Raw genomic sequence first — 10,882 nt, forward strand, 5'->3', positions numbered from 1 at the left:
TGTCTTCACATGGGGCGGGGCTAGGCTGATTTGGGATGTAAAGGGATAGAACAGAAAGTTGTAGCTCAGAGCAGAAGACAGAAACTTGCAGAGTGTGTGGACCCCCAGCCTGGACCTGCAGAGTGTGGACCCCCAGCCTGGACCTGCAGAGTGTGGACCCCCAGCCTGGACCTGCAGAGAGTGTGGACCCCCAGCCTGAGCCTGCAGAGAGTGTGGACCCCCAGCCTGAGCCTGCAGAGAGTGTGGACCCCCAGCCTGGTCCTGCAGAGAGTGTGGACCCCCAGCCTGAGCCTGCAGAGAGTGTGGACCCCCAGCCTGAGCCTGCAGAGTGTGTGGACCCCCAGCCTGAGCCTGCAGAGTGTGGACCCCCAGCCTGAGCCTGCTGAGAGTGTGGACCCCTAACCAGAGCCTGCAGAGTGTGGACCCCCAGCCTGAACCCTGGGGCAGGACTCCCATGCTGAGCCTGCAGACAGTGTGGACCCCCAGCCTGAACCGTGGGACTGGACCCCCAGCCTGAACCGTGGGACTAGACCCCCTGCCTGAGCCTGCTGAGAGTGTGGTCCCCCAGCCTGGACCGTGGGACTGGACCCCCAGCTTGAGCCTGCAGAGAGTGTGGACCCCCAGCCTGGACCGTGGGACTGGACCCCCAGCTTGAGCCTGCAGAGAGTGTGGACCCCCAGCCTGGACCGTGGGACTGGACCCCCAGCCTGCACTCCGAGTGTCTGGGGCATGCGGATTCCCCACCTTGACCCCAGACCACTCCAGCTGGTGAGTATCTAGTGGTCATCACATTGTAGAATATATTCTGGTCGCTGCTCAGTGTCAGGATGTGGCTGGAAATGAAAGGGTTAAATCATTGTGCGCCCTGTATTATCTCCAGTGCTGCACCAAATGCTGCTTCTCTGTGTGTACAGTCAGTGGAGAAGCCACCAACAGGGAGGCTGAATGTGGAGGCTGCAGACAGAGTGGGGGCACATGTGGAGGCTGCAGACAGAGTGGGGGCACATGTGGAGGCTGCAGACAGAGTGGGGGCACATGTGGAGGCTGCAGACAGAGTGGGGGCACATGTGGAGGCTGTAGGAGGAAGTGACTGAGTTTCCTGGTTCACTTCTTGCTGCCCCTCCTTACACTTCTCTATATCTGGTTGCTGCTCCCATTGGGGGTCCCCTCATTGTCTACTCTGCTCACCCTGCGAGGGTTAATGCCAGCTGGGACAGAACGGAGCAGGCAGCAAGTCAGGACAGGATGGAGGAATGTGTCAGACAGGAGAGGAGCCTATTCCCAGGACTCCCAAGTCCTGCTCTTACAACGTAGCTCCTCTCTAGTCCTCGTCTAGCCATCGCCCCCACTCGGCCTCAGTCCTTGCTCCTTGGTCCCCGATCCTCACTCAGCTTCGATCATTCCTCCTTGGATCCTTGTCTTCACTCAGCCTCGGTCCCTGCTCTCCTCGCTTAGCCTTGGTCATTGCTCCCTGTCTTGGCTCAGCCTCGGTCATTGCTTTCCATCTTGGCTCAGCCTTGGTCCCTGCTCCCCGTTTTGGCTCAGCCTTGGCCATTGCTCCTCGTCTTGGCTCATCCTCAATCCCTGCTCCCGATCTTGGCTCAGCCTCAGTCCCTGCTCCTCATCTTGGCTCAGCTTCGGCCATTGCTCCCCGTCTTGGCTCAGTCTCGGTCCCCACTCCCCGATTTGCCTCAGCCTCGGTCCCCGCTCTCTGTCTTGGATCAGCCTCGGTCATTGCTCCCCGTCTTGGCTCGGCCTCGGTCATTGCTCCCCGTCTTGGCTTAGCCTCAGTCCATGTCGTGGCTTAGCTTCAGTTATTGCTCCCCTGTCTTAGCTCAACCTCGGCCTATTTCTTGGCTCAGTCTCAGTCATTGTTCCCAGCCTTGGCTCATCCTCGGTCATTACTCTCCAGTCTTTGCTCAGCCTCGGTCATTGCTCCCTGTTTTGGCTGAGCCTCGGTCATTGCTCCCCGCCTTGGTCCCTGCTCCCCGTCTTGGCTCAGCCTCGGTCATTGCTTCCCATCTTGGCTCATCCTTGATCCCTGCTCCCTGTGTTGGCTCAGCCTTGGTCCCTGCTCCTCGTCTTGGCTCAGCCTTGGTCATTGCTCCCCATCTTGGCTCATCCTTGATCCCTGCTCCCTGTGTTGGCTCAGCCTTGGTCCATGTCTTGGCTCAGCCTCGGTCCGCGTCTTGACTCAGCCTCGGTCCGCGTCTTGACTCAGCCTCGGTCCGCGTCTTGGCTCAGCCTCGGTCCGCGTCTTGGCTCAGCCTCGGTCCGCGTCTTGGCTCAGCCTCGGTCCTGGTTCCCCTTCTTGACTCATATTGATCCCTGATCTTGGCTCAGCTTTGGTCCCTGTTCGCTGTGTTGGCTCAGCCTTGGTCATTGCTCCCTGTCTTGGTTTAGCCTTGGTCCATGTCTTGGCTCAGCCTTGGTCATTGCTCCCCGTCTAGGCTCAGCCTCGGTCCATGTTTTGGCTCAGTGTCTGTCATTGCTCAGTCTTGGCTCAGCCTTGGTCCATGTCTTTGCTCAGCCTCTGTCATTGCTCCCCATCTTGACTCAGCCTCGGTCATTGCTCCTCAACTTGGCTCAGCTTCGGCCATTGCTCCCTGTCTTGGCTCAGTCTCGGTCCCCACTCCCCGGTTTGCCTCAGCCTCGGTCCCCGCTCTCTGTCTTGGATCAGCCTCAGTCATTGCTCCCCGTCTTGGCTCGGCCTCAGTCCATGTCGTGGCTTAGCTTTGGTTATTGCTCCCGTCTTAACTCAGCATCGGCCTATATCTTTGCTCAGTCTCAGTCATTGTTCCCAGCCTTGGCTCAGCCTCGGTCATTACTCCCCAGTCCTTGCTCAGCCTCAGTCATTGCTCCCTGTTTTGGCTGGGCCTCGGTCATTGCTCTCCGCCTTGGTTCCTGCTCCCCATCTTGGCTCAGCCTCGGTCATTGCTCCCCGTCTTGGCTCAGACTTGGTCCCTGCTCCTCGTCTTGGCTCAGCCTTGGTCATTGCTCCCCGACTTGGCTCATCCTTGATCCCTGCTCCCTGTGTTGGCTCAGCCTTGGTCCATGTCTTGGCTCAGCCTCGGTCCACGTCTTGGCTCAGCCTCGGTCCACGTCTTGGCTCAGCCTCGGTCCACGTCTTGGCTCAGCCTCGGTCCACGTCTTGGCTCAGCCTCGGTCATGGTTCCCCGTCTTGGCTCATATTGATCCCTGATCTTGGCTCAGCCTTGGTCCCTGTTCGCCGTGTTGGCTCAGCCTTGGTCATTGCTCCCTGTCTTGGCTCAGCCTTGGTCCATGTCTTGGCTCAGCCTCGGTCATTGCACCGTCTTGGCTCAGCCTCGGTCCATGTCTTGACTCAGCCTCGGTTATTGCTCCGTCTTGGCTCAGTCTCGGTCCGTGTCATGCCTCAGCCTTGGTCATTGCTCCCCGTCTAGGCTCAGCCTCAGTCATTGCTCCCCGTCTAGGCTCAGCCTCGGTCATTGCTCCCCGTCTAGGCTCAGCCTCGGTCATTGCACCACCTTGGCTCAGCCTCGGTCCATGTTTTGGCTCAGCGTCTGTCATTGCTCCGTCTTGGCTCAGCCTTGGTCCATGTCTTGGCTCAGCCTCTGTCATTGCTCCCCTCTCAGTCATTGTTCCCAGCCTTGGCTCAGCCTCGGTCATTACTCCCTGTGTTGGCTGGGCCTCGGTCATTGCTCCCCGCCTTGGTCCCTGCTCCCCGTCTTGGCTCAGCGTCGGTCATTTCTCCCCGTCTTGGCTCATCCTTGATCCCTGCTCCCTGTGTTGGCTCAGCCTTGGTCCATGTCTTGGCTCAGCCTCGGTCCACGTCTTGGCTCAGCCTCGGTCCTGGTTCCCTGTCTTGGTTCATATTGATCCCTGCTCCCCGTCTTGGCTCAGCCTTGGTCCCTGTTCGCCGTGTTGGCTCAGCCTTGGTCATTGCTCCCTGTCTTGGCTCAGCCTTGGTCCATGTCTTGGCTCAGCCTCAGTCATTGCACCATCTTGGCTCAGCCTCAGTCCATGTCTTGACACAGCCTCGGTCATTGTTCCGTCTTGGCTCAGCCTCGGTCCGTGTCATGGCTCAGCCTTGGTCATTGCTCCCCGTCTAGGCTCAGCCTCGGTCATTGCACCATCTTTGCTCAGCCTCGGTCCATGTTTTGGCTCAGTGTCTGTCATTGCTCCGTCTTGGCTCAGCCTTGGTCCATGTCTTGGCTCAGCCTCTGTCATTGCTCCCCGTCTTGACTCAGCCTCGGTCATTGCTCCCCGTCTTGACTCAGCCTCGGTCATTGCTCCCCGTCTTGACTCAGCCTCGGTCATTGCTCCCCGTCTTGACTCAGCCTCGGTCATTGCTCCCCGTCTTGACTCAGCCTCGGTCATTGTTCTGTATGGCTCAGCCTTGGTCATTGCTCCCCGTCTTGGCTCAGCCTCGGTCCACGTCTTGGCTCAGCCTCGGTCTACGTCTTGGCTCAGCCTCGGTCCTGGTTCCCCGTCTTGGCTCATATTGATCCCTGATTTTGGCTCAGCCTTGGTCCCTGTTCGCCGTGTTGGCTCAGCCTTGGTCATTGCTCCCTGTCTTGGCTCAGCCTTGGTCCATGTCTTGGCTCAGCCTCGGTCATTGCACCGTCTTGGCTCAGCCTCGGTCCATGTCTTGACTCAGCCTCGGTTATTGCTCCGTCTTGGCTCAGTCTCGGTCCGTGTCATGCCTCAGCCTTGGTCATTGCTCCCCGTCTAGGCTCAGCCTCGGTCATTGCTCCCCGTCTAGGCTCAGCCTCGGTCATTGCACCACCTTGGCTCAGCCTCAGTCCATGTTTTGGCTCAGCCTCGGTCCATGTTTTGGCTCAGCGTCTGTCCATGTCTTGGCTCGGCCTCGGTCCATGTCTTGGCTCGGCCTCGGTCCATGTCTTGGCTCGGCCTCGGTCCATGTCTTGGCTCGGCCTCGGTCCATGTCTTGGCTCGGCCTCGGTCCATGTCTTGGCTCCGCCTCGGTCCATGTCTTGGCTCAGCCTCGGTCCATGTCTTGGCTCAGCCTTGGTCCATGTCTTGGCTCAGCCTCGGTCCATGTCTTGGCTCAGCCTCGGTCCATGTCTTGGCTCAGCCTCGATCATTGCTCCCCGTCTTGGCTTGGCCTCGGTCCATGTCTTGGCTCAACCTCGATCATTGCTCCCCGTCTTAGCTCGGCCTCGGTCCATGTCTTGGCTCAGCCTCTGTCCATGTCTTGGCTCAGCCTCGGTCCATGTCTTGGCTCAGCCTCGATCATTGCTCCCCGTCTTGGCTCGGCCTCTGTCCATGTCTTGGCTCAGCCTCGATCATTGCTCCCCGTCTTGGCTCGGCCTCTGTCCATGTCTTGGCTCAGCCTCGATCATTGCTTCCCGTCTTGGCTCGGCCTCAGTCCATGTCTTGGCTCAGCCTCGATCATTGCTCCCGTCTTGGCTCGGCCTCAGTCCCCACTCTCCAGTCCTTCCAGACGGTGCATCTTCCTCTACACCTCAGGACCATCCATTACTGTGATCTGTGCTGTGTGTGAACTGCAGCCTTGGTCAGTTTCTTATTTATCAGTTAAGGTCAATAGCAGAAACGCAGTTCGTGACCCCAAGAGCTTGCAATCTACATGAGGCCTGAAGGCTCACCTCCGCCATCCTGTCGCATCTTGCAAGGCTGGCACAGGGTCTGAGGGTGCAGCATCACTGAATCATGGGGCGCAGCGCGGAGATATTGGGCCTGGCACCATGTGTGCGGGGCCGGATGTGACTAATAGAAGTGTGGCCCCTGGGGAAGGAGCCCAACAATCAGTGACTCGGCACTATGTGACTTCAGCAGCTGCTTTTACATAGGACTGCAGGCGATATCGCAATGCACTGCGCCTCTGCTATATCTATAACCAGTACGTGCACAGATATAGCAGAGCCGGGGGAGCGGCGCAGCAGATGTGGAGCAGATGGGAGAGAAATGTTAAACTGCAGCCAAAACAAACAGGAGGGGGATGGAGCGGCCTCTTCATATCCTCCGGCTGAGACGGGGTTAACATGGCTGCGGTGGTTTGGGCCTGGAACCTCTTCCACATACCCTGAGGCTGGATGCTTTGTGAGGCTCGTGCCTCTGCTTGCTCCCTGCAGGGAGGGGGTTGCCTCGTGCCTCAGGCTATGCGTCCTGCTGGCGGTGCCCCCTCCACTGCTGGCGGGCGTGTGCCAGGGATTGGGGAGTGTTGTAGCCCACTCAGCCGCAGCCAAAACCAGCTCCGCCACATCGTGTTTCAGCTCGTCTCCCGCCCAAACAAATCTGCGCTGAGCGTCTGCGTGAAGGGTGTAGGAGTCGCCCATTGTCGGGGTGAGGAGGCATTATTGGGGTACGGCCGCCAGGGCTCAGACTTGGCGGCCATTGGTGGGGCGCAGCCCGTGTATACAGGTAATGGTGGGGCGCAGCCCGTGTATATAGGTAATGGTGGGGCGCAGCCCGTGTATATAGGTAATGGTGGGGCGCAGCCCGTGTATACAGGTAATGGTGGGGCGCAGCCCGTGTATATAGGTAATGGTGGGGTGCAGCCCGTGTATATAGGTAATGGTGGGGCGCAGCCCGTGTATATAGGTAATGGTGGGGCGCAGCCCGTGTATATAGGTAATGGTGGGGCGCAGCCCGTGTATATAGGTAATGGTGGGGTGCAGCCCCTGTATATAGGTAATGGTGGGGCGCAGCCCGTGTATATAGGTAATGGTGGGGCACAGCCCGTGTATATAGGTAATGGTGGGGCGCAGCCCGTGTATATAGGTAATGGTGGGGTGCAGCCCCTGTATACAGGTATTGGTGGGGCGCAGCCCCTGTATATAGGTACTGGTGGGGTGCAGCCCCTGTATATAGGTATTGGTGGGGTGCAGTCTGTGTATATAGGTATTGGTGGGGCGCAGCCCCTGTATATAGGTACTGGTGGGGTGCAGCCCCTGTATACAGGTATTGGTGGGGTGCAGCCCGTGTATATAGGTATTGGTGGGGCGCAGCCCGTGTATATAAGTAATGGTGGGGCGCAGCCCGTGTATATAGGTACTGGTGGGGTGCAGCCCCTGTATATAGGTATTGGTGGGGTGCAGTCTGTGTATATAGGTATTCGTGGGGTGCAGCCCCTGTATATAGGTATTGGTGGGGCGCAGCCCCTGTATACAGGTATTGGTGGGGTGCAGTCTGTGTATATAGGTAATGGTGGGGTGCAGCCCCTGTATACAGGTACTGGTGGGGTGCAGCCCCTGTATACAGGTATTGGTGGGGTGCAGTCTGTGTATATAGGTACTGGTGGGGCGCAGCCCCTGTATATAGGTACTGGTGGGGTGCAGCCCCTGTATACAGGTATTGGTGGGGTGCAGCCCGTGTATATAGGTAATGGTGGGGTGCAGCCCGTGTATATAGGTAATGGTGGGGTGCAGTCTGTGTATATAGGTAATGGTGGGGTGCAGCCCCTGTATATAGGTACTGGTGGGGTGCAGCCCCTGTATATAGGTATTGGTGGGGTGCAGTCTGTGTATATTCGGGGTCCCTGTTCTCACCTCTTTTTCCGTCTCTCTGCAGTGCGTGAAGGTTTCCGGCTCCGCGCCGTCTGGGCAGATGGATTGCATGCTCCGCGTGTTGCAGGACCTGAAACGCTCGTCCCCCGCGTCTGCCGAGGAATCTTCTGCGCCTCCGGCCCGCCGACCTCTGAAGCGCGACATCCGCTCCTCACATCGCACCTCGGACTTATCTGAGGCGGACTCCGCCTGCTGCGTGGATCTGCCCAGCGACGTCTCTCCGGGGGGCTGCGGCCAGCGCGGCCTAGAATGGGACTCCGGCTACTCGGAGGTGTCAGGGAGCTCGCTGCGGGGGGAGGACGAGGACATGGAAGATGAGGAACCGGTGCAGCCCCCCCCAGTCCTGCGTAGACACATCCAGCCGCCATGTTCACGGCTGACCTCCGGAGGGCTGCTGCGCTCCAGACCGGGGAGAATCCGCCCAAAATCCACATCAGATGTTTGCCTTGAGCAGTGGGGGGGCATCGCCGTGGGGGGCGGCTCGCAGGACTGGACGGGGTGTTTGCTGTCCCAGAGTCGCAGTCGGCAGCCGCTGGTTCTGGGGGACAACAGTTTTGCTGATTTGGTTAAACAGTGGATGGACTTACCGGAAAATGGCGCTGAGGACGAGCGGCGGACGCGCTGGTTACACAAGCCGCACGGCTTCCTGGTCAGTCTGTCCGGTAACGTGAAGAAACACCTGGGGAATATGTCGCGGCCGCGCGGCCCACCCGAGCAGGAGGCCGTGAAGCGCTTGTCCTGCCCCCAGCTCGGCTGCCGGCCGCTCTCCGCCTATTACCACCAGTCGCTGTCGGACATTGCGGAGGCCTCGTCCGGCCTCTTACATTGCCGCAGTCGGCAGCCAATCATATGCAGCGACGGACGGCTCTAGGCGGAGGCGGCCATCTTATCCTGGACAGAACTATTATTATTATTATTATTATTATTATATTTTTATAACTATTTTATATTAAACCATTTATATTCGATGAGACGTCTTCGCCAATTTCTGCGTCCGTGCGGTGAAGTCGACACAAACTATGCAATGTGGCAGCTTCGTTACAGTGTGTCAGGGCAGCACTACTCTCTCCATCCTGATGGTTTGTTACACTGTATCAGTCTGGATTGTTCACAATGGATGCAATGTAACAAACCTGCAGCTGTGAGAAGGAGGAGTCCTGGACAGGAGTAGATCATCCGCCTTTTATCTGCAGAGGGACAAGCGGTCCTTGTGTTCAGCCGGGAGGCGGACTGTCAGCGGGACGGCGCCATAGATGGTTCAGGGGGGCACTGTATGACACATAGGCTCCACGATCGCTCACCGCACTGGTCACCATGTTGATCACATGAGATCTCACCTGTACGGACAGCTCCAGGCCGCGTGACGAGTACGGACGCCCCGTTATCTAGTGCCGCATCCTTCTGTCCTCATACAGACTAAACCCCAAAATCCACAGTCCCCGTGGAGGAGGCCGCAGCCCGGAGACATAAGAGCTGATTGGTCAACGCCGACAATCGCACTTTATAAATCTTTATGTTATTTACTGAATCCAACCGCAAATCGTAGAAATGGCGAATAACATCAGATGCTGCACCAGCCGCCCTCCCCCACCCCAAGGAATAAGGACAGGCATCGGGACCACCACTAACGGGGAGGGGGCTCCCTGCTCTCCGGCTCTACTGATATGCTCCATAGGACATAACGCCACAGGAGAGGACCCGCACCCCGAACACGGAGGACCCGCACCCCAGACACGGAGGACCCGCACCCCAGACACGGAGGACCCGCACCCCAGACACGGAGGACCCGCACGCCAGACACGGAGGACCCGCACCCCGGACACTGAGGACCCGCACCCCGGACACTGAGGACCCGCACCCCGGACACTGAGGACCCGCACCCCGGACACTGAGGAGCCGCACCCCGGACACTGAGGAGCCGCACCCCGGACACTGAGGACCCGCACCCCAGACACGGAGGACCCGCACCCCAGACACGGAGGACCCGCACGCCAGACACGGAGGACCCGCACCCCGGACACGGAGGACCCGCACCCCGGACACTGAGGACCCGCACCCCGGACACTGAGGACCCGCACCCCGGACACTGAGGAGCCGCACCCCGGACACTGAGGAGCCGCACCCCGGACACTGAGGACCCGCACCCCAGACACGGAGGACCCGCACCCCAGACACGGAGGACCCGCACGCCAGACACGGAGGACCCGCACGCCAGACACGGAGGACCCGCACGCCAGACACGGAGGACCCGCACCCCGGACACTGAGGAGCCGCACCCCGGACACTGAGGAGCCGCACCCCGGACACTGAGGAGCCGCACCCCGGACACTGAGGAGCCGCACCCCGGACACTGAGGAGCCGCACCCCAGACACAGAGGAGCCGCACCCCGGACACTGAGGAGCCGCACCCCGGACACTGAGGAGCCGCACCCCGGACACGGAGGAGCCGCACCCCAGACACTGAGGAGCCGCACCCCAGACACTGAGGAGCCGCACCCCAGACACTGAGGAGCCGCACCCCAGACACTGAGGAGCCGCACCCCAGACACTGAGGAGCCGCACCCCAGACACTGAGGAGCCGCACCCCAGACACGGAGGACCCGCACCCCAGACACTGAGGACCCGCACCCCAGACACTGAGGACCCGCACCCCAGACACTGAGGACCCGCACCCCGGACACTGAGGACCCGCACCCCGGACACGGAGGACCCGCACCCCGGACACTGAGGAGCCGCACCCCGGACACGGAGGAGCCGCACCCCGGACACGGAGGAGCCGCACCCCGGACACGGAGGAGCCGCACCCCGGACACTGAGGAGCCGCACCCCGGACACTGAGGAGCCGCACCCCGGACACTGAGGAGCCGCACCCCGGACACTGAGGAGCCGCACCCCGGACACTGAGGAGCCGCACCCCGGACACTGAGGAGCCGCACCCCGGACACTGAGGAGCCGCACCCCGGACACTGAGGAGCCGCACCCCGGACACTGAGGAGCCGCACCCGGACACTGAGGAGCCGCACCCCGGACACGGAGGAGCCGCACCCCGGACACGGAGGAGCCGCACCCCGGACACGGAGGAGCCGCACCCCGGACACTGAGGAGCCGCACCCCGGACACTGAGGAGCCGCACCCCGGACACGGAGGACCAGCACCCCGGATACGGAGGACCAGCACCCCGGATACGGAGGACCAGCACCCCGGACACGGAAGACCCACACCACGGCTACACACCAGAATGTCGACCATTATGGGAGTTGCCGCCCCGAGTCCAGCAAGGACACAAACCTGGATATCAAGGAGTCAACTGGAAGCTGCGGTGGCAGAGGCCGCACTCATGTCCCCCAAAATAC

The 10,882-nt window shown here is 60.3% G+C and overlaps 2 protein-coding genes across 3 annotated transcripts; both read left to right on the forward strand.

The window, feature by feature from the left end:
- Nucleotides 1-556: 556 nt before the first annotated feature.
- Nucleotides 557-8,470, forward strand: INKA1 (inka box actin regulator 1). 2 transcript variants are annotated; one of them, XM_073645210.1, is made up of 2 exons: nucleotides 557-768; nucleotides 7,534-8,470. In XM_073645210.1, the coding sequence occupies exons 1-2, from the start codon at nucleotides 730-732 to the stop codon at nucleotides 8,398-8,400; spliced, it is 906 nt and encodes a 301-aa protein (XP_073501311.1). In that variant the 5' UTR covers nucleotides 557-729; the 3' UTR covers nucleotides 8,401-8,470. The 2 variants fall into 2 exon arrangements, with proteins under 2 accessions (XP_073501311.1, XP_073501310.1); XM_073645209.1 differs by lacking the exon at nucleotides 557-768 and adding an exon at nucleotides 6,096-6,306 and having other exon boundaries at nucleotides 7,534-8,450.
- On the forward strand, nucleotides 6,123-7,408 carry LOC141156634 (uncharacterized). The gene is made up of 3 exons (XM_073642824.1): nucleotides 6,123-7,044; nucleotides 7,105-7,336; nucleotides 7,405-7,408. Exons 1-3 carry the CDS (start codon nucleotides 6,123-6,125, stop codon nucleotides 7,406-7,408), a joined length of 1,158 nt encoding a protein of 385 aa, XP_073498925.1.
- Nucleotides 8,471-10,882: the final 2,412 nt, after the last annotated feature.

The sequence above is a fragment of the Phyllobates terribilis genome, unplaced genomic scaffold (genome assembly GCF_046119375.1).
Source record: "Phyllobates terribilis strain yellow unplaced genomic scaffold, ASM4611937v1 Scaffold_8__6_contigs__length_399053987, whole genome shotgun sequence".
Taxonomy (NCBI): Eukaryota; Metazoa; Chordata; class Amphibia; order Anura; family Dendrobatidae; genus Phyllobates; species Phyllobates terribilis.